Source organism: Dipodomys merriami, unplaced genomic scaffold, assembly GCF_024711535.1.
Source record: "Dipodomys merriami isolate MVZ:Mamm:240054 unplaced genomic scaffold, mDipMer1.0.p SCAF_33, whole genome shotgun sequence".
In the NCBI taxonomy this organism is placed as follows: Eukaryota; Metazoa; Chordata; class Mammalia; order Rodentia; family Heteromyidae; genus Dipodomys; species Dipodomys merriami.
Genome location: NW_027204826.1, coordinates 9771376 through 9792462, shown reverse-complemented (window position 1 = coordinate 9792462; position 21087 = coordinate 9771376). Strand labels below are relative to the sequence as shown.

The 21087-nt window shown below is 48.6% G+C and overlaps 1 protein-coding gene across 2 annotated transcripts; it reads left to right on the top strand.

The window, feature by feature from the left end:
- Positions 1–363: 363 nt before the first annotated feature.
- On the top strand, positions 364–20926 carry Fan1 (FANCD2 and FANCI associated nuclease 1). 2 transcript variants are annotated; one of them, XM_070043102.1, is made up of 14 exons: positions 364–408; positions 1182–2483; positions 3551–3691; positions 5162–5363; positions 5759–5992; positions 6320–6451; positions 8660–8768; positions 9983–10102; positions 13685–13849; positions 14849–14999; positions 16585–16688; positions 17675–17869; positions 18904–19032; positions 20013–20926. In XM_070043102.1, the coding sequence occupies exons 2-14, from the start codon at positions 1316–1318 to the stop codon at positions 20148–20150; spliced, it is 2988 nt and encodes a 995-aa protein (XP_069899203.1). In that variant the 5' UTR covers positions 364–408; positions 1182–1315; the 3' UTR covers positions 20151–20926. The 2 variants fall into 2 exon arrangements, with proteins under 2 accessions (XP_069899203.1, XP_069899202.1); XM_070043101.1 differs by lacking the exon at positions 364–408 and adding an exon at positions 615–858.
- Positions 20927–21087: the final 161 nt, after the last annotated feature.

The following is a 21087-nucleotide window of genomic DNA, read 5'->3' as shown; positions in this document are numbered from 1 at the left end:
AATGGAATATAAGTAATATATAATGTACATTACATATGGTAATATGTAATATTGCAGTATATCAATATATATTAACATATCGGTATAATACATATTATGTAATATGCATGCTTTTTAATACATATTTTATACATAACACTATAGTTTATATAATGATTTTTAGAATAAATAATACATAATGTATAATATACGGCCTGGACGGGGCGCCCTGAGCAGGCAGCCTCCACCCCGCCCCGTCCCCACAGGTGTCAAAGGAAGGACGGGGCCGGATTTCAGCCCTTAGCCTAGGAGAGAGCCTTTCCCTGAGCGGGAAAGATCGATCGCTCTGGCGTCCACTTGCAGAGCCTGTGGAGATCGAGACTGTGGGGATCGGCTGGACATGCCTGGGCCGCGGGCGCGGGGAGCCAGGTGGGAGGCGCGGGGCGCGGGGCGCGGGGCGTGAGGCGTGGGGGGGCGGTGGGGGGGCGTGGGGGGGACGGAAGGGGGGTCGCTGAGGGCGGGGACCCCGGCGGGGTCGCGCGGCCCCGCAGGGGGCAGCCGAGGCGGGGGTAGTCATGCGTGTTTCCAGACTCCCCCCCCCACGTGGGCCGCGCGGGCCTGGGATGGGGGGGGAGCAGGGGGGGAGTGCGGGCACCCCGAAAAACAATGGCTCCAGGACAGGGTGACCCCCCGATGTGAAGGTTTGGAGCTGACACGGGGAAGGGACGCTCTGATGGCCTGCGAGGCCTGTGAGCCTGGCTCGACCTGAGGCTGAGGCCCGAGGACGGCGGCTGGAGGCCAGGCCGCGCCTGCAGAGCCTCACGTCCCCGGTTAGCCGGAGACACGAAGCCCGGCGAGAGGCCTGGCGGTGCCCCTGAGGTAGCGCATCACCCGGGAGAGCGCCAGGCCCCCCCGAAGTGCCCGCACAGCGGGGTGCCCCCTCCAACCTCACCCCAGAGAACATCACACTTTGACTCACTGAAGCCAGTGCTGAGGCTTTCCCTTAGGTTTTTCCGTGCCAGGCTGGTGCTCTACCGCTTGAGCCATGCCTCCTCTGGTTAGTTGATGAGTTTCTCAGGTTTGCCTGGGGCTGATTTCTTGAGATCCTCAGATCTCGAGCCTCCCCTTGAAGGAGCTAGGATTGTCAGGGGGTGATCCGGGCCATAAACACATCGTTAAGGTGTATGTGTTTTATTTTGTAGGAAGAAGACCTTGCCTAAGCCAAAATCATGAGCTCAAACAACACCTCGCATTTTATTAACTCAGGACAAGAAAATAAAAGGCGAACGTTGAATCTTGCCCGTCACCAAAGGTAGCGCTTTTTTTAACATTTGTGATGGCGGAGGGGAAATCTCCTGCCCCAAAGAGACATTGCAGACGCTTATCAACCGTCAAAGCAGCAAAATCCCCATCTAACTCTATTATTTCCTATTTTAACAATGCCCCACCTGCCAGAATTGCCTGCCCAGTTTGTAGGAAAATGATCCCCAGGTATGAATTAAACCAGCACCTTGACCAACTGTGTACTGACAATGGCCATGCTATTCACATTGATCCCGTTCAGGTTTCCTTAACAAATTCAGATGTGTCCACTTCAGATTTAACTGACATTACCACAGAAGAAAGAAGAGCAAAGAAATTGTCATCACCAAAGACAAATTTGACTCCTGGCCAGAGTGGTTCTTCCAAAACGGGCCTAAAACCACAGACCAGTCCCTACTTTAAAAATAAAGATGCCTTGGTGTACAAAACCCGAGATGACTTGGAAAAGAATCGTGTGCAAATCATTTCTTTGGGAAGCCTGTCATCGAAATTGTTCAGAAAATCCATAAAAGCTAAAAAGTCACTCGATAAGCATGAAGAATTGGCTAGTCATTGTTCAGACACTGAAGACAAGAATCCAATGATCGAGAACAGTTCTCAAAAGGAAAATATGTTTACATGGGATTTGCCAAAGGGAGAGAACATTCTGGAACATATGGATGATGGAGGCCAGAAGGCAGCCCAGGAATGTGTGGAGTCAGCCTTCAGCCCTGGGTGCTCAGATAATACTTCTGTTTTATGTTCACCGGTTTTAACAGTTAGGAATGATTTAAAATTAAGTTCAGAAGACAGTCTCGGAGAGCAAGAGAATGACCTAGTTGCTAGAAAGCTCCAAGCATGTCAGCATGAAAGGGTAGAAGTGGCTGTGGGTTCAAATCTCCCTACACAGTTGTCAAATTCAGAATCAAATTCTCACAGTTCTACAGACCATGTTTCTAAGTGGAGTAACACCTGCACACTTCCCCCGGAAGCTGACAGGGACTTAAGGAATGATGTCACTTGTAGCATTCCATCATCGGAGGAGGGCCATCCTGGCGAGACCCCTCAGACCCCACCCAGCCATCCTTACTACCTGCGGAGCTTTCTCATGGTCCTCCAAGCTGTGCTGGAGAATGAAGATGATCTGATGCTCTTCAATGAACAGGAGAAGGACATTATAACCCGATTTTATCAATTATCAGGTATCTTCAGACATTGTTTTCTTGGGAATTTGTGTCTTCCTCTTGGCTTTGTGGGGGATTTGAGTTGCGAAGTGAGGGGCTGCAGCATCTTGTCCACAAGGGGGCGCTGTAGCTTGTGAGAAGTCCTTGTGGGAATCTGCTTCTTAGAAAGTTTGTGTCTAGAAAGAGAGGCAGGTAGAGGTGGGTTTGGGGACCTGGTTTTGTCTGTGCTGCAAGCGTACTTTCATGGCAATGGGTGAAGTTATTTTTTCCTTTATACATGTATCTGATAGTGGTCAAACAACTGTGTCTGTAAGAAAAAAAATACAGCCTGAGCTAGGAACCTATTGCTCACACCTGTAATCCTTGCTCCTCAGGAGGCTGAGATCTAGAGGATTGTGATTCAAAGCCAGCCCAGGCAGGAAAATCCATGATTTTCAGCAAAAGGCCAGAAGTGGAGGTGTGGCTCAGGTGGAGGAGCACCAGCCTTGAGTAGAAAAGGCCAAGTACAAGTTGGAGGCCCTGAGTTTAATCACCCAGTATTGGTACACACATACATACACACTAAATAGAAACAGATATTGAAAAATTTTAAACTACATTTGCACCATTTTGAAGTGGCAGAAATTTCAAGGTACTCTTGGAAATAAGGGGGAAAATAAAACACCAAAATTAGGTTAATTAGATAGGTTGGATCTAACATATGTAGGCTTATTTTTTATGTGTATGTACCAGTCCAAGGGCTTGAACTCAGGGCCTGGGAGCTGTTCCTGAGCTCGACTTCTAGCTTGTTTTGATTGTTAATTGGCTATAAAGTCCCACAGACTTTCTACCTGGACTGGCTTTGAACTGCAATGCTCAGATCTCAGCCTCCTGAGAGGCTAGGATTATAGGCATGAGCCACTGGTTCCTGGTCCAATTTGGAATTTTTAAAAGGGTTTATACTATAAGATGGCACCGTTACACATAAGGCAAATATATGTGAATTCCTCACATAGTATATTTATTCAGCTCATGTTTAAAAAGTATCTGTATTTGTCTTTGAGAAGAAAAATGATATTTATTTTAATGTTGGTAAACTGTTACAGCTGGTGGTCAGAAGTTGTACGTCAGGCTCTTTCAACGTAAACTAACCTGGATTAAGGCGAGTAAATTAGAATATGAAGAGATTGCCTCCGATTTAACTCCTGTGATTGAAGAATTAAAGCGAGCAAACTTTGTACAGACAGGTATGATTCATAGCTTTGTGAAATGAAAGGATTCACTTGCAATGCCACATCGCCTTGGTTGGTCCCAGTTAAATAATAATTGCTTCTCTTTTTTTTTTTCTTTGGTGCCAATCCCTGGGCTTGAACTTGGGGCCTGGGTGCTGTCTCTGAGCTTTCATTGCTCACAGTTAGTGCTCTACTGCTTGAGCCACAGCTCTACTTCTGGCTTTTCTGGTGTGATTATTTGGAGATAAGAGTCTCATGGAGCCAGGTGTCGGTGCCTCACACCTGTAATTCTAGCTACTCAGGAGGCTGAGATCTGAGGATCACGGTTCAAAGCCAGCCTGGGCAGGAAACTCCATGAGACTCTTATCTGCAATAAACCACTCAGAAAACCAAGTGGTGCTCAAAACCAAGTGTGCTCAAGTGGTAGAGCGCTCGCCTTGAGCTGAAGAGCTGAGGGACAGCGCCCAGGCCCAGAGTTCAAGCCCCACGACCGACAAAAAAAAAGTGTCATGGACTTTTCTGCCCAGGTTGGCTTTGAACCTTCTGAGCCTCCTGAGTAGTGAGGATTACAGGTGTGAGCCACTGAAGCCTGGCAATAATTGTTTCTTTTATTAAAACAAAAACAAAAACAAGACAAAACAACAAGCCAGGCACTAGTGGCTCATGCCTGTAATCCTAGCTATTCAGGAGGCTGAGATAAAAGGATCATGGTTCACAGCTAGTCTGGGCAGAAAAGTTTGTGAGCCTCTTTATCTCCAGTTAACCAGCAGAAATCTGAAAGTGGAGCTGTAGCTCAGATGGTAGAGCATTAGCCTCGAGCAAAAAAGCCGAATCTTTCCCGTCTTTCATGGACATACATTCTTGGCAAGCTAGTTTTGACTCTGAGCAAACGAATTAGAATTTTTACAGTAAATTTTCATTTGATTTGCATCTGGCTAAGTAAACTTCTATCTTCCATGAGTGAACAGAAAAGGCTTTTAAATTAATTTTTTGTTGTTGTTGCAAGTCCTGGGGCTTGAACTTGGCCTTGGTGCTGTCCCTGAGCTTTTTTTTTTTTTTTTTTTTGGTCTGGTTGTGGGGCCTGAACTCTGGGCCTGGGCGCTGACCCTCAGCTCTTCAACTCAAGGCTAGCGCTCTACCACTTGAGCCACAGCGCCACTTCCGGCTTTTTTCTTTTTGCTTATGTGGTGCTGAGGAATCGAACCCAGGGCCTCAGGCATGCAAGGCAAGCGCTCTACCACTGAGCCACCTTCCCAGCCCCTCCCTGAGCTTTTTTTGCTCAAGGCTAGTGCTCTACCACTTGAGCCACAGCTCCACTTCCTACTTTTTTGGTGCTTAATTGGAGATGCAGTTCTCATGGGCTTTCTTGCTGGGGCTGGCATCTAACTGTGATCTTTAGATCTTAGCCTCCTGAGCAGTTAGGATGACAAGCGTGAGCCACCAGCGTCCAGCTTTTAAAACTATTCTTGTTGTTAACCATTCCAGAGTCTGAGTTGCAAGATCTCTCTGAAGTACTTGAACTCCTTTCTGCTCCTGAACTGAAAACACTGGCCAAGGCCTTCCACTTAGTGAATCCCAATGGACAGAAACAGCAGGTGTTGGAGTCCTTGCTCAAACTGGCCAAACAGCGCTCGGTCTGCACGTGGAGCAAGAGTCAGCCTGGCATCGGAGCAGTGATTTTAAAAAGGTTTGGCTATTATAAAAGAAAACAACATTTCACATTGCCATTGATATCTGTATACTTTTTTTTTCTTTCTCTACCACTTTGATCCACAGTGCCACTTCTGGCCCTGGAGATAAGAGGCTTACGGACTTTCATGCCTGGGCTGGCTTCCAACCACGATCCTCAGATCTCAGCCTCCTGAGTAGCTAGAGGTGTGAGCCACAAGCCCCCAGCTCTAGGAACCACTTTCATTGAGCCACATGATGGCTGAACACGCTTGGTTTTCTCTGCGTCCCCGAGTAGGGTCTGAGCTTCAGAGAGGTTAAGTAGCCCCTGATGGTCACAGAGCTGAAGGTTAGACATTTGCTTCTGGCTTAGAATAATGAGGGCCACAAGAAAGGTGTTCTCTGTTGTTCTAGAGCTAAAGACTTGGCTGGCTGCTCACTCCGAGTGTGTAAGGGCCCGAGGGCCGTGTTTTCCCGGGTGTTGCTGCTGTTTGCATTGACAGACTCTGTGGAAGATGAGGAAGCTGCGTGTGGCGGTCAGGGCCAGCTCTCCACCGTTCTGCTGGTCAATCTCGGCCGAATGCAGTTTCCTCGTTACAGCATCCATCGGAAAACCCGAATCTTCCAGGACAGAGAGGACCTTGTCAGGTAGGATTCCATTCACTCACTGGGACACCTTGTGAGCGAGATCTCATTATTTTTTTTTTTCTTACCAACATTAAATTCACAAACCAAGACACCGTCCAAAGTGTTTGACTATTTTTGGGGGTAGAGTACTAGACTTGAATGTTAAAAAAAAAAAAAAGCTCAGGGACAGTGTCCAGGCCCTGAGTTTGACCCCATTACCAGCACCACAAACACCCAAGTAAATGAAGTATGACATGCTTTTGCCTTGAGAGTTGGATGCGGTGGCTAGGATGCAAGAATTGTGGGGATAGCCCTTCACTCATGCCTCTTGGATGTTGTTTTTCCCAGGTACGCAGCCGCCATGCACATGCTGAGTGATATTTCTACCGCAATGGCCGCTGGGAACTGGGAAGAAGCTAAGGAACTCTGTCAGCGTGCAAAAGGGGATTGGGACAAACTGAAAAGTCACCCCTCCCTGAGGTGAGGGTTTTCTTACTTTTTGGGGGGTAGGGGCATGGCAGTTTTGCCATGGAGCGTTGGATAGGTTAAGTAAGCACCCTATCACTGAGCTTGGTTGCTGGAGGTCCTGGCCAAAATTGACTTACTGATTCTGTTGTTCTAAGCACTTACTATAATTTTATTCATGAAGAGCATACTCCTTTTGCTGATCTAACCTGTGATAGAATGGAAGTTTTCCACCCCGCTTTGCATAGAATCAGAAGTGCTATATGAAATAGAAGGAAATACTTCAGCCCCTAGGATTCAGATCCTAGTATGGCACACGTTGACAGGAGCACATTCAATTTCAGCTGTGGTCTCTTGAGGTACCAGCTCCCTGGAGTACGGGCGAGGCAAGTGTGGAGTGTGAGGTTTGATCTTCCCATAGAAACCCACTGTCATGCTAGTCAGAAAAGATGGCTCAGGTGACCCTTGACCTTCAAAGTTCCAAGTGCACAGGAGCCTCCATTATGCTGGTTGAATGTCAGTAAACATCCTCCGAACCTATGAAGAAACTGGAAGGGCGCCCGACCGGCGGGCGCAAGGCCCTGGGTTTGGTCCTCAGCCCTGGAAAAAAAAAAAAAGAAATGTGTTGCTTTATTAATGTAGTAGAGAGAAAAATGGGAAAACATTCAAGAGGCACATTCTAGAACAAAAATAATATTGATTTGGCTAGGTGCCATGGGCTCACACTTGTAATCCTAGCTATTGGGAGACTAAGATCTGAGGATCATGGGTCAAAGACAGCTGGGGCAGAAAAGTCTGAAAGACTTGTACCTCCAGTTAACCAGCAAAAAAAGCCAGAAGAGGAGGTGTGGATCAAACATAAAAGCTGGTAAAGCATCAGCCTGAAGTGTAAAAAGCTATGGGAAAGCGCAATGCCAGGTTCAAGCCTTAGTAATAGCAATGATGATGATAATAATAATAATAAATATTATTATAACAACAGCAGTAAATACTAAAGAATTAAATAGTGAAGTATGTTTTAAAATAATTTTTTAAAAAAGTAAAAGCCAGAATGAAGGAAAAGGTGACATTGACCAAGAAGTATTGTATTCATAATCTGACTTATGGAATTATAACCCTTTTTGTTTTTTGTTGTTGTTGTTGTTTGTTTTTTTGGGTCTGGTCGTGGGGCCTGCACTCTGGGCCTGGGCGCTGTCCCTCAGCTCTTCAACTCAAGGCTAGCACTCTACCACTTGAGCCACAGCGCCACTTCCGGCTTTTTTTTTTTGCTTATGTGGTGCTGAGGAATCGAACCCAGGGCCTCAGGCATGCAAGGCAAGCATTCTACCACTGAGCCACCTTCCCAGTCCCTTGTAACCCTTTTTGTACAATTACTTAATAATAACAGTAAAAATGCAAAAAAAAACAAACCAACAAAAAACAAACCATCCCTCAAATAGATCATTTAAAAAGCAAAAGCCATTTTTGTTTGTAAGGCTTAGAAAATGAGGGACTTGACTTTGGATTGTACCTATTACTGGCTATTTTTATCTTTCTGTACTATCTGCATGACCCCAGCTGCTCTGACAGTATAGACTTGTGATGTATAAAATTATATACAACTCAAAAGTATTTGTGTATTTGTCATACATCTTTTTGTGTGTGTGTATGTGTGTGTGTGTGTGTGTGTGTGTGTGTGTGTGTGTGAGTTGTGGGGCTTGAACTCAGGGTCTGGGCGCTGTCCTTGAGCTCTTTTGCTCAAGGCTAGTGCTCTACCACTTGAGCCACTGTTCCACTTCAGTTTTCTGGTGGTTCATTTGAAATAAGGAATCTCACAGACTTTTCCTGCCCCAGCTGGCTTTGAACCACAATCCTCAGATCTTAGCCTCCTGAGTAGTTAGGATTACAGGCATGAGCTACCAGGTCCTGGCTTCATACATCTTTTTGAAAAGTAGAAATTTCAGTTTGTTCTCTCTCTCTCTCATTCTCCCTCCCTCCCCCCATCTCTCTCTCTTTCTCTGTCGCTTACTCTCTTATTGGGTGCTGATACCAGGGCTTGAACTCAGGGCCTCATACAGTTACGTAAGTCAGGTAATGAGTACATCCGTATGGACAATGTCACCCCTTTCCTTTCTCCCTTCCAGTTTGTCCCTCCAGTCCCTACCCTGCCGTCACCTCTTAAAATTGTCTCCCAACAAATCAAATGATGAGATGACCTGCATACACTTTGTTTTATTTTTTCAGATTCCACGAGGGTCTGCCGCTATTTCTGCGGAGTTTTACCGTGGGGTGGATTTATACAAGGATTTTGTCACGGGCTGTGGAGATCCTGGAGAGACTGCACATGTATGAGGTTCGAGCCCCCGGGCCTACCCTGTCTCTCCTGGTGCTGTGACGTGACCGGAAGGACTGCCCACTGGCGCTCAGCAGTTCCCTTGTAGAGCAGTGCATGCATGTGGGCTCCCCTGGTGGTTTGGCTGTGGAGGTGGCTTATGGGTCAGGAATAGAACCCAGCAGGAAGCCCAGACAGGAGTATGACAGTGTGAGACTTGAGAGATTTCTGGGGTGGAAATCTCACATCTCCTGCACTTACAAATCAACTGTTACGAGTTGTGTGGAGACACTGATGACAGATCAGAAGTTTGGTGATGTCCCTTACTCTCAGCATTGCCAAAGCCCCCTTTGATTATAAGTGACATTTCTCTGTTGCCGAATGGCGTTCTAACAGGAGAGTGGGCTGAAAGCTGGGGTCATTGAACCTCAAGGTCATCTATGCACCTGGGGATACATAGCTATCATCCTGGCCCTCAAGAATCTGTGAACCCCAAAACTGCGTGGGTCCAGTGGATTTCGCATGTTTCTAGAAAAAAAATCATTCTTTGTTGACAAGAGATCGTGAATCACAAGTGATTACACTAGAGCTGGGTGCTGGTGGCTCACACCTGTTATCCTAGCTACTCAGGATGATGAGATCTAAGGATCATGGTTCAAATCCAGCTCTGGGTAGAAACGTCTATGAGACTCTTTAATTAAACATCCAAAAAGCTGGAAGTGAAGCCGTGGCTCGAGTTGTAGAGCAGCACCATGCCCTGAATGCAAAAGCTAAAGCACAGCACCCAGGCCCTGAGTTCAAGCCCCAAACAAAACAAAACAAAACAGACCAGACTAGAGTGAGCAAATAGTACGTCCATGCTTGCAGATCTGAGGGTGGAGATCTGTGCCGAGGCTGAATGTTTGGATGTGGACCCACGTCATTATTGTCCTTCCTGCCCCACATCCCTGTGGTCTCCCATCACCCAGCAGGGTAAGGGCTTGCCACCCTTAACCAGTGCCCAGCAGCGTGTCTGCAGCTGGATCCTGGGTGCCTCTGGGACTTGGTGAAAGTGGGGAGCCCTGGAGCTCTGTGCCCACAGGCCGGGGCCCGGGGTGCTCAGTAGAACTCCTGTCGTGCCGAGAATCCCTGTCCTGTCAGCCCTGGGGCTCAGCGCCGGCCGGTCTGGCTGGCCTGTCATGTCACCCCAGTGGATGTGGGGGAGGCTGACGTTGCTGCCTTTCTTATGACCCTAGGAGGCCGTCCAGGAACTGCGAAGCCTCCTGTCTCAGAACATTTACTGCCCCGACAGCCGAGGCCGATGGTGGGATCGCCTGGCCCTGAACTTGCAGCAGCACCTCAAGCGCCCGGAACTGGTACTGAGATCCCTGCAGCGCTGCTGAATTTTCAGGGAGTTTGAAAAATCAGGGCAGGAACTGGAGCTGTGGCTCAAGTGGTAGAGCACCAGCCTGGAGTGGGAATGAATACGGGAGAACACCCAGCCCCAGTATGGTATGTGTGTATACACACAGGCACCCATGCGTACACACTACAGGCCTGTACACGCACACATGCATGCACACACACACACACACACAACAAGGGCTGGAGGTGTGGCTCAAGCAAAGGCCTTGAGTTCAAACCCTAGACTGCTGAAAACAGGAAAAATGAGGCAGTTCCTTTAAGTGCCTCATTCATTCATTCATTCGTTCATTCCTTTTGGTGCTGGGAATGTAACTCAGAGCCTTGCATGTTTAAGCAAGCTCTTTACCACTGAGCTACATTACTCATCTGCCAGACACTTGAAGACACTAAATGTAATTTAACCATGTGTGTCTTTTAAAATCTGACTTGATTGTTCTCAAGGTGTTGTAGAGGGCTTACCATTTCATAAGTCGGGTAAGGAGCCCATTTCTTTTTTGCACTATATCACCCCTTCCTTCGCTTTCCACATGGTGTGGACTGAATACCATGACTGCATTTGTTCATCCTTCCTCCCTCCCTTTCCTTGCCCGCCTTAGAAGAAAAACCCCAAAGCAAAAACAAATATCACCACAAACAACAACAGCGACTCTCCAGAAGCTCTCCCTGTGGTGGCTGACCAGGGAGATCAGCTGGCATTGGCTCCGTTTGGATCCAGGAGTTGGGGTCTAGGGATCTTGGGGGTAGGGTCAGAGGTCTCAGCCCTCGTGCCTTCAAGGTAGAGTTTTAATTTTGCCCTTCTGGATACTTACCCCAGGACCTTGTGCACATCAGGCATGCGCTTTACCACTGAGTTCCAAGGTGGTGTTTGTTTTGGTTTGGAAATGGTGAAATGGTTTATTTTATCCATCCAGCTTCCAGCTAGAAATACTGATGGAAAAACGTTCTTTTCCCTATCTTGGTGCTTTGTGAATAACTCTATAGTCAGGCAGGATTTTTGTTTTGTTTTGTTTGTGTGGGGTTTGAACTCAGGACCTGGCCTCTCTTTCTTGGCTTTTTCACATAGACTAGCTCTCCACCACCTGAGCCACAACTCTACTTCTTTTTTCTTTTCTTGTCTTTTCTTTATTTGAGGGGTGGATTAATTGGAGATGAGAGTGTCTTGGGTTTGTGGGTTTGTCTGCCCTGGCTAACTTCAAACCTCTACCTTCAGATCTAGCCTCTGGAATAACTGGGATTACAGGCACGAGCCACAGGTGCCGCAGCTCAGTGAGGTATTCTGTTCTGTCTTTGTGCCAGGCCATCCTGCCAGCACTGAACTTTGAAGTACAAAGTTTCTGTTGCCAGGCAGGGTGAGGCTTCCCAGGCTGCTCCTGCGCAGCCAGGCAGGGACAGTGGCTCTTTGTGTGGCTTTGGGTGTGTGTGTGGGGGGGGGGGGTGTTGGGGAGGTTCCCCACTCTGTCTCCATTCCCACCCTGCTTGGGAGTTGAATGGAGAGGCCTGTGCCCCAGGGAGGTTGTGGTCTTGTTTTTGCAGAGGTGCAGTAAGCAAAGCAGGCTGAGGTGGGGCTGGAAAGAACTGATGTGGAATGTGGAACAGGGTTTGTACTCCCTTCATTGAAAAGGTGCCTGTTGCTTCAGGTGCCCCGGAAAAGTGGGGTGGGGCGTGTTTTTCTGTTTGAGGAGTGGGTGTGGTTTCTCTTTTTCCTCTCAGTGTTTGTTGGGAGGTGAGGTGTCTGTCTGTCTGTCTGGTCAGAGCCAAGCCCTGAAGGGAGAGAGTGTGTCTGATCTATTGTCCCCTTCATTCTAGTGAAGTTTCAGAAATGTCTCTCACGCACGCACGCCCTTGATGCGAAGAAACTTCTAGCTCTGCACCGGCGGCTCACACTTGTGATTCTAGCTACTCAGGAGGCTGAGATCTGAGGGTTGTGTTTCAAAGCCAGCCGGGGCAGGAAGTCTGTAAGACTCTTATCTCCAGTAAAACTACCTAGAAAAGGCTGGAAGTGGTTGCTGTGGCTCAAGTGGTAGAGCACTAATCTTGAGTACAGAGAGGCTCAGGGACAGCACTCAGGTTCTGAGTTCAAGCCTCAGGATCTTCCCCCTCCCCCCCAAAAAAGAATAAACTTGTAGTAACTTTTTAGCCTTTCCCCAACACTCTCCTTGGCCAAGATCACAGGTCCCTTTATTCAATTACCATTCCTTACATGCTTTCGGTAGGTGACCTTCCAAGATCCAAGCTGCTAGCAGTATGCATATTATTTCAGTGTGCACACCTGTGTGTGTGTGTGTGTGTGTGCATGCGTACATTCATATGCACCTGCCTTCTCCAGGCCTGCGCTGCCAGCCTCTTCTGCCAGGGGGCAGCACACTTCTGTGCACTTTCTCAAGTCTTCATTCCCTGACACCCTCACTTTCTCATTCACTTGGTTTATGTTTACATAGAATTTATCATTTTCACCTTTGTTGTTGTTCTATGGCCCAGGGTGATACCCACAGTTTTGTCTTTCTATCTATAGTTATTCCTCCAGAATAGAAACTCTGTCCAGCAAGGACCCCCTGGTGGTCTCTAATCTCTCTTCTGTCTCCATGAACGTGCTTTTACACCCAGAGATCTCACATAACTGGAATCATATAACATTTAGCATTAGCATAAAAACATTTTTTATTTATTTTTTTGTGCCACGCCTGGGCCTGGGCTCTGTGCCTGAGCTTTTGCGCTCAAGGTTGGTGCTCTACCACCGGAGCCACACCTCCGCTTCCAGCTTTTTTGGTGATTAATTGGAGAGATGAGTCTCCCTGGTTTTCCTGCTCAAGCTGGCTTCAAGCCGTGATCCTCAGATCTCAGCCTCTTGAGTAGCTAGGGCTGTGAGCCTCCAATGCCTGGCTTATCCCTTGGTTTTTTGGTTTATTTAGTTTAGCAGAATGTTTCCAAGCTCCATCCATTTTTGTAGCTGAGTCCGATCCATGATCTGTCTACACCTCTTTTGTTCCCCTAGTTGGCCAGAGGTGGCCACTAAATTTACCACCACCTTTTGGCTACTGTGAGTACTGCTCCCATGAGCGATTAGGAACAAGTGTTTCTTTGAGTCCCTTTTTTCTGGTCTCTACCATGGGTGGACTTGACTGGATAAAGTGGTAATCTGACTATCTTTTGACCAAATGGCACAGTATCCTCTCTGACATTGGCACCGCTTTTCCCTCCAGCCAGGGAGGCTGCGAGCATTTTTTCCACATCCTTCTGACACTTGTTATTCTTTGCTTCTGACTTTGGCTCTCTCAGGAGGGGCATGCAGTAGTATCTTCTTGTGGCTCTGGTGTTTCTGTTGATTTGTTCAACTCTGGATAACCTTAGCAAGAGATTAAAACTACAACCCTTGGGTCCTTCTCCCAGAGATAGCAAAGTCTCTGAAAGTGCTATTTGCTTGTCTGCTAATTAGCAAATCTGAATAATGAGCAGCCAGGGTCTCTGTGGAATGAATGGCTATACACCTAGGTAGGCTCTGTTGGGATCCTGACCTGTGACCTGCTGTGTGCTAGGCAATCCGGTGCATCCACGAAGGGCTGGCCGATCCGGAAGTAAGGACAGGTCACCGTCTTTCACTCTATCAGAGAGCTGTGCGCCTGCGCGAGTCTCCCAGCTGTAGAAAGTACCAGCACCTCTTCCGCCAGCTGCCGGAAATGTCGGTGCAAGATGTCAAACACGTGAGTGCGCTTTGCCTGGCTGTTTTTTTGGTTTTTTTTTTTGGTTTTTTTTTTTGTTTTTTTGTTGTTCTAGAGTGATCTCAGGCCTCACGTGGGAGCTGTGTCTCTGCAGCTCTCCTTTAGGACTTTGGACTTTTGGACTTAAACACATTTACTTATTTAAACATACTTTGGTTCTGGCTAGAACCAATTGAAGAAGTTTTAGATTTCTTTTTTTTGTTTTGTTTTGCAGGTACTGAGGCTTGAACTTGGTTTCATGTTCTTTTTTTTTTTTAATGGTGCAAATGTTTATTTACTTAGTTAATTTTTTAAAATCATCTTTAAGTAGTTATACAAGCAGTTGCCATTTAACACGGCTGTTGATGAATACTGTGCATTTTGATGGCCTCATGCTCTTGCTTAGGTTTTGGGGTTTTTTTTTTGTTCAAAGCTGGCACTCTTATCACTGGAGCCATAGCTCCATTTCTAGCTTTTTTGGTGGTTTATTGCAGATAAGAGTATGTAAAATTTCCTGCCTGGCACTGAACCTCAGTCCCCCAGATCTCAGCCTCCTGAGTAGCTGACAGGCGTGAGCCGCTAGCACCGGGGAGTGTGTGTCTTTTCTGTTGTCCTCAGAACAGTCTAGAACTTACATTGGACAGTGGTCAAGCTCCCGTTTTCATTCTTAATCACTCCCCTTCCCGAGAAGCCTGAGGCGCACCAGGTGGTGACGGACTCCCGAGGAGAGGAGGAATTCACAGCAGCAGCTGACTCTTTGCCCTGTTCCTAGGGGTCTGTAGGGGGGTTTCCATGTCGATGCTCTGCAGAGCTCAGGCGGTGAGCTGGCAGGCCCTCGAGACACCAGCAAGGGCCACCGCCCCCCCCCACCTCCCACTGCTGGCGCGTGGCTTTGGGGCCAGGTGGGGAGCAGAACAGGAGTCTTTATCCTCAGGATGCCTCGGGCAGGTGCCAGGGCGCGTCACGGAGGCCCCACTGACCGGTGCTCCTCTGCCCTCCCAGGTGACCATCACCGGCAGGCTGTGCCCGCAGCGTGGGATGGGCAAATCTGTGTTCGTCGTGGACACTGGGGACAGCGCTGCCCCCGCCGCAGTCCTGTGCTCCGTGGAGGAGCTGGCGCTGGACTATTACAGACGGAATGGCTTTGACCAGGGTAAACGGAGCCACATTTCCCCTGCCCAGCTAGTCAGGGTGCGGGTGGACAGCCGTGCATCCCAGAGACAGCCCACGGGGACCGAAGACAGGCCGAGGGGACTGGAGACAGACCACAGAGACCAGAGACAGACCAAGGAGACGAGATAGGCCACAGGCACCAAAGATAGGCCACAGAAACCAGAGATAGTCCATGGGGACTGGAGACAGGCCACAGAGACCAGACATGCCACGGGGACCGGAGATAGGACACAGGGACTAGAGTCAGGCTACAGGAACAGGGTTTAGGATGGAGAGGGGTAGAGGCATGAGTCCACAGCTCAGAATGCAAGACAGAAGGCAGCCACCTGCTGCTGCTGCTGCTGCTGCTGCTGCTGCTTTCTGCAGAGCTCTTCGTCGGGCCACAGGAGCAGGGAGCCCGTAGGCCGGGCCCAGGCATGAGTCCTGCTGCCAGGTCTGCCCACATATAGGGGTCAGGGCACAGTCACCTCCCCTGGTCTGCTGCTCTGAGAAATGGGCAACCACTTTGCAGAGGGCTTGGTGAGTTTTGGGGTTCTCTGGGGAACAGGCCCCTCTCCCCCATGTCACTTTTCTGAGGCTGTTTCTGTCAATACTGTGTGTGTGTGTGTGTGTGTGTGTGTGTGTGTGTGTGTGTGTGTGTGTGTGTGTGTGTGTGTGTGTGTGTGTGTGTGTGTGTGTAGATTCAGCATTAGATGGCATAGAATGGCCAAAGGTTTGGTAAAAGCCTTGCCTATTTTACTCTTAGGCAAGGACCACAGAGGTGCAGTGCCTATGTGCATACAAAATAATCTTTATCGAAATGGACTCCAGGAAATGGAAACAAGAGGTTTATTTCTTTGTGGTTTTTGTTTTCTTTTCTTTTCGTCTTCTTTGTTCATTTATCTGTCTTTGGGAGGGCAAGGCAGGGCACCGAAGTGGAGGGACAAAGGGTGGGCAGATGCAGCAGCAGTACTCACTGGACACTGGAAATGAACTCCACAGCTTGTGGGTGGGGACGGGAGGGAAACACTGGGAGAGAGCGAGGGAAGAGGTGATACTGTCCAAAAAGAAATGACTCTTTACCTGACTTTGCAACTGTAACCCCTCTGTACATCACCTAATCATAATTTAAAAAAGAAAAAAGCCTGCCTAGTATTTCATTCAGGCCGAAGCAGCGTAATAATACATGGGCAGATCAGGTGAATGGAAAGTCTGAGGATACAGGAGTTCACTGAATTCCCAGTAAGGCTCGCTAGGGGCTTCCTGCACCAGAGCCACCTGTAAAATCCACACCCAGTGCCCAACCCTGCTACATCACAGCCCCCGGAGTCCGGGGCTGGAACCTGCCTTGTTAGAGCATGTTCCTTTATTATTCGCTGAGCATGGGAGCTATCACTTTGTGGCTTTGCAAAGTGGATTTGGTTACTGACATTCTTGCCCTTAAAAGACACTGTATGCAAAGGCCAAAGTGGAAAACACGAACAAGCGAGCAAGGGCTGGCATAGAACCAGCATTTGCTTCAGAACTGGCAGTATTTCTTGAAACTGGTTTTTCCTGTGTGTTTGTGTGTGTGTGGCACGCTGTAGGGATCCACGGTGAAGGCTCCACCTTCAGCACCCTGTGCGGCCTCCTGCTGTGGGACATAATCTTCATGGACGGGGTACCGGATGTCTTCAGAAATGCCTACCAGGTCAGCTGCATACATGGGCTGTGATTCGAGCCACCTGGATGCCAGGTGTCTGTCCCCAGAAGCCTGGCCCCTTGGTAGTCCTTCCCGTCACCCAGACACATCACAAAACGAATGCCATTATATGAATACCTTGTATTTTTATTTTTTAAAGTTTTAACTATTTTTCTGTCGGTCATGGGGCTTGAGCTCATGGCCTGGGTGCTGCCCCTAAGCTCTTTGGCTCAGGGTTAGCACCCTACCACTTGGAGCCACAGTACCACTTCCGGTTTTCTGGTGGTTCATTAGAAATAAGAGTTGCATGGACTTTCCTGCCTGGGCTGGCTTTGTACCACAATCCTCACATCTCAGTCTCCTGAGTAGGATTACAGGCATGAGCCCCTGGGTGCCTTGCAGACCTTAGATTAAAAAAAGAATCATAAGCTTTCAAATGTATGTTACATTGTAAACATTGACTCAGCTTGACCCTCTAACTCAGCTCCTGAGCACTGTCCCTTAGCTTTTTCATTTAAGTCTGGTATTCTACCACTTGAGCTGTACCTCCCCTTCTAAGTTTTTGGTGATGAACTGGAGATAAAGAGTCGTCATGGACTTTGCGGCTCTGGCTGGCTTCGAATTACAATCCTATCTCAGCCTCCTGACTAGTTAGGATTACAGCCAAGAGGCATCAGGGCCCAATCTGCACTGTCAGCTTTTAGAACCAAGTACACCTTACGCTTTCGTCCATTCTGCGCCTCCTCCACGGCCCCTCCTCCTTGCCAAGGGCTCCCCAAACACCGGCACACGGGCCAGCCACGAGTTCCACTGACTTAATCTAAAAGCTCTGTTTGCACATTGTTGCTCCGAAGAAAACAGTATGCTAAATTGCTATAGCATCCAAGTGCATATGACAGTTTTCCACATCTCTTGGGAGACAGCATGGCAGCCAGTTGGCCACTGTCCAGTGTGCTCAGCATGCCTCTTTCTAACGTGCTTTCCCTGTGACACAGGCGTCCCCACTGGATTTGTGCACGGACAGCTTTTTCACAAGCCGGGGGCCGGCCCTGGAGGCCAGGCTGCAGCAGATCCACAGCGCCCCCGGAGAGAGCCTGCGCGCCTGGGTGGCGGCTGCGTGGCGGGCCCACGAAGGCAGGGCTGCTTCCCTCGTCAGCTGGGACCGCTTCAGCTCCCTGCAGCAAGCCCAGGTAACAGTTCACCTGGTCAGGACGCGCTGCCTCTCCAGCGCTGTGTGTGCCTGTGTTAATACCTACCCCATTCCTGCGCCCTGGGTGATGGGAACACAGTCAAGCATTTATTTTAAAGCCCCAGGTGTAGCTGGGGCCAGTGGCTCACACCTGCAATCCCAGCTCCTCAGGCGGCTGAGATCACAGTGTGAAGACAGCCTGAGCAGCAAAGTCCTTGAGATTCTTTATTTCCAGTTAATCACCAAGAAGGAGGAGATGTGTGACTCAAGTGGTAGAGCACCAGCCTTGAGGGAAGAAGCTAAGGGACAGTGCCCAAGCCCTGAATTCAATGTCCCTATAACTACTGGCTTCCAGGAGGCCTGCTATCCTGTCCCTGAGTGCTGAATTCAAATCTTTCCAACAGCTGTTCCCCACCATGGCCACCCTGCGCAGAGGCCTGGGAACTGATCAGGGGCTGTGTGATCATAACCCCTGCCCATGGATGTGGCCCACTCCCCATGTGATCATTCATAACCTCTGTCCATGGACGTGGCCCATGTGATCGTTCATAACCCCTGTCAGTGGACGTGGCCCACTCCCCATGTAATCATTCATAACCCCTGTCCGGGGACGTGGCCCACTCCCCATGTGATCATTCATAAGCTCTGTCCGGGGATGTGGCCCACTCCCCATGCGATCATTCATAAATTCTGTCCACGGACGTGGCCCACTCTCCATGTGATCATTCATAACCTCTGTCCATGGACGTGGCCCATGTGATCATTCATAACCCCTGTCAGTGGAGGTGGCCCACTCCCCATGTAATCATTCATAAGCTCTGTCCACGGACGTGGCCCACTCCCCATGCGATCATTCATAAGTTCTGTCCAGAGACGTGGCCCACTCTCCATGTGATCATTCATAGCCTCTGTCCAGGGACGTGGCCCACTCCCCATATGATCATTCATAACCTCTGTCCACGGATGTGGCCCACTCCCCATGTGATCATTCATAAGTTCTGTCCTCGGACGTGGCCCGTGTGTTTTGTGTTTCAGGATCTGGTCTCCTGCCTGGGAGGGCCCGTCCTCAGCGGCGTGTGCAGGCGCCTGGCCTCTGACTTCCGGCACTGCCGAGGGGGCCTCCCCGACCTGGTGGTGTGGAATTCTGGGAGTCGTCTTGTTAAGGTCAGTGGAGCCAGAGTGAAAGTCTTTTGTGGGTTTTTTTTTTTTTGCTGTCAGTTGAGTCAGGGACCACACACTCGTGCCATTTCTTTTGAGGCTTTTGGCAAGACTGAATTCCTTGACAGTCCCTGGGCTGAGGGCCGGAGACCCCTAGACCTCTCCACTGAGAAGCTGGTTTGCTCACAAGAGGAGCCAGGAGACAGGTTACTTCCTGTCTGCCAGGGTGGGAGCAGAGTCACCAGGCCCCGCCCACTCTCCCAGGGGGACTCACAGCTAGTAGGCAGCTGCTGAGAGGGAATACCATGGTGTCCCAGGTAACTCACTTGTCCTCAGCCCAGTCCTGTGCCCTATCATGTTATTATGTGTGTATGTGTACATGCACACATGTGCACACATGCACATTCTAAATACAAGTCCAGTTCTCAGTCACACTCAGTCCCAGTCTGTGGCTTATCTCTTTGTTTTCTTAGTAGTCTCTTTTGATGGGCAGACATGTTAAATTTTGACAACAGTACAAGTTCAAGTGTTCTTTAATGGATACCTTTGATTAACCCATGGAGAAATCTTTGCCTCACTGGGCATGAATGGTTCACACCTGTAATCCCAGCTACTCAAGAGGCCAAGATCTGAGAATCATGGTTCGAAGCCAGCCTCGGGAGGAAGGTCCAATTATTTTATCTTTTAATTAACCAGCAAAAAAAAAAAAAAACCCAAAAAATCCAAAAGCTAGAAGTGGAGCTGCAGCTCAAATGGTAGAGCACTAGCCTTGAGTGAATAAAAGAAAACAGCACCCAGGCTCTGAGTTAAGCCCTAGTACCAGTACACATACACACACACAAACCTAATCTGGAGTCACAATGTTCTCAACAAATTTCTCAGCTACATAGGATTGGCTATAGACGTGTGTGGTGAAAATGGCTACAGCTTTTTTGAGTGACTGTTTTCAGTAAGGCCCTAATCATTTTTACAATTCTGTCTTCCAGCTGGTGGAAGTTAAAGGCCCCAACGATCGTCTGTCACATAAGCAAATGATCTGGCTGGATGAGTTGCAGAAGCTGGGGGCTGATGTGGAAGTCTGCCACGTGGCTGCGGTTGGAGCCAAGAGCAAAGGACTTACCTAAAGGCCATGGAGCCAGGAATGTTTTGCTGACATATGGGTGCAATAAGAAAAGCATGCCTGGGGCTGGGAAGGTGGCTCAGTGGTAGAGCGCTTGCCTCGCACGCATGAGGCCCTGGGTTCAATTCCTCAGCACCACATAAGCAGAAAAAAAAATGCTGGAAGTGGTGCTGTGGCTCAAGTGGTAGAGTGCTAGCCTTGAGCTGAAGAGCTGAGGAACAGCGCCCAGGCCCAGAGTTCAAGCCCATGACCAACCAAAAAAAAAAGAAAAGAAAAACATGCCTTTGCCTGGCGCTGGTGGCTCACGTCTGTAATCCTCGCCATTCAGGAGGCTGAGATCTGAGGATCAGGGTTCAAAGCCAGGAAAGTTGGTTGAGGCTCATCTCCAATTAACCCCCAGAAAACCACAAGTGGAGCTATAGCTCAAGGAGGTAGAGCGCCAGCCTTGAGCAAAAGGGCTCAGGGACAGCATCCAGGCCCTGAGTTCAAGTCCTACTAATAGTACACGCACAGCATGTTACCTTGTATCTCCTTTGAATTGTCAGCAGTTCTGACTCATCAGTGTACAGTGTGCATCACAGAACTTGGCCTCTGCTCAAAAACACTAATTCCACAGTGGGTGAGGACTTAAAAAAGAGATTAAATGGTTTTTTTTAGTAATTGGGTGGATTTGTGTTATTAGTTATAAAAAGCTGGAGTGGGGGCCTACACCAAACACAATTCACTCACAGCTTTAGGTCTTTTATAAAAGTAGCACTCAGTGATTCTGGTATTTGGGAAACATTTTGGATTTCAAAATTTTTCTATACTTCTTTGCACATTTAGCTGTTAAGATACTGTTTTCTGATTGCTTTGGGAATTAAAACCTGCTTCCCTGGAAGGAGGAGTCAGATATTTGCATCTGATTACAGAAGCATTATGCCAGTCAGACTCTTGGATTG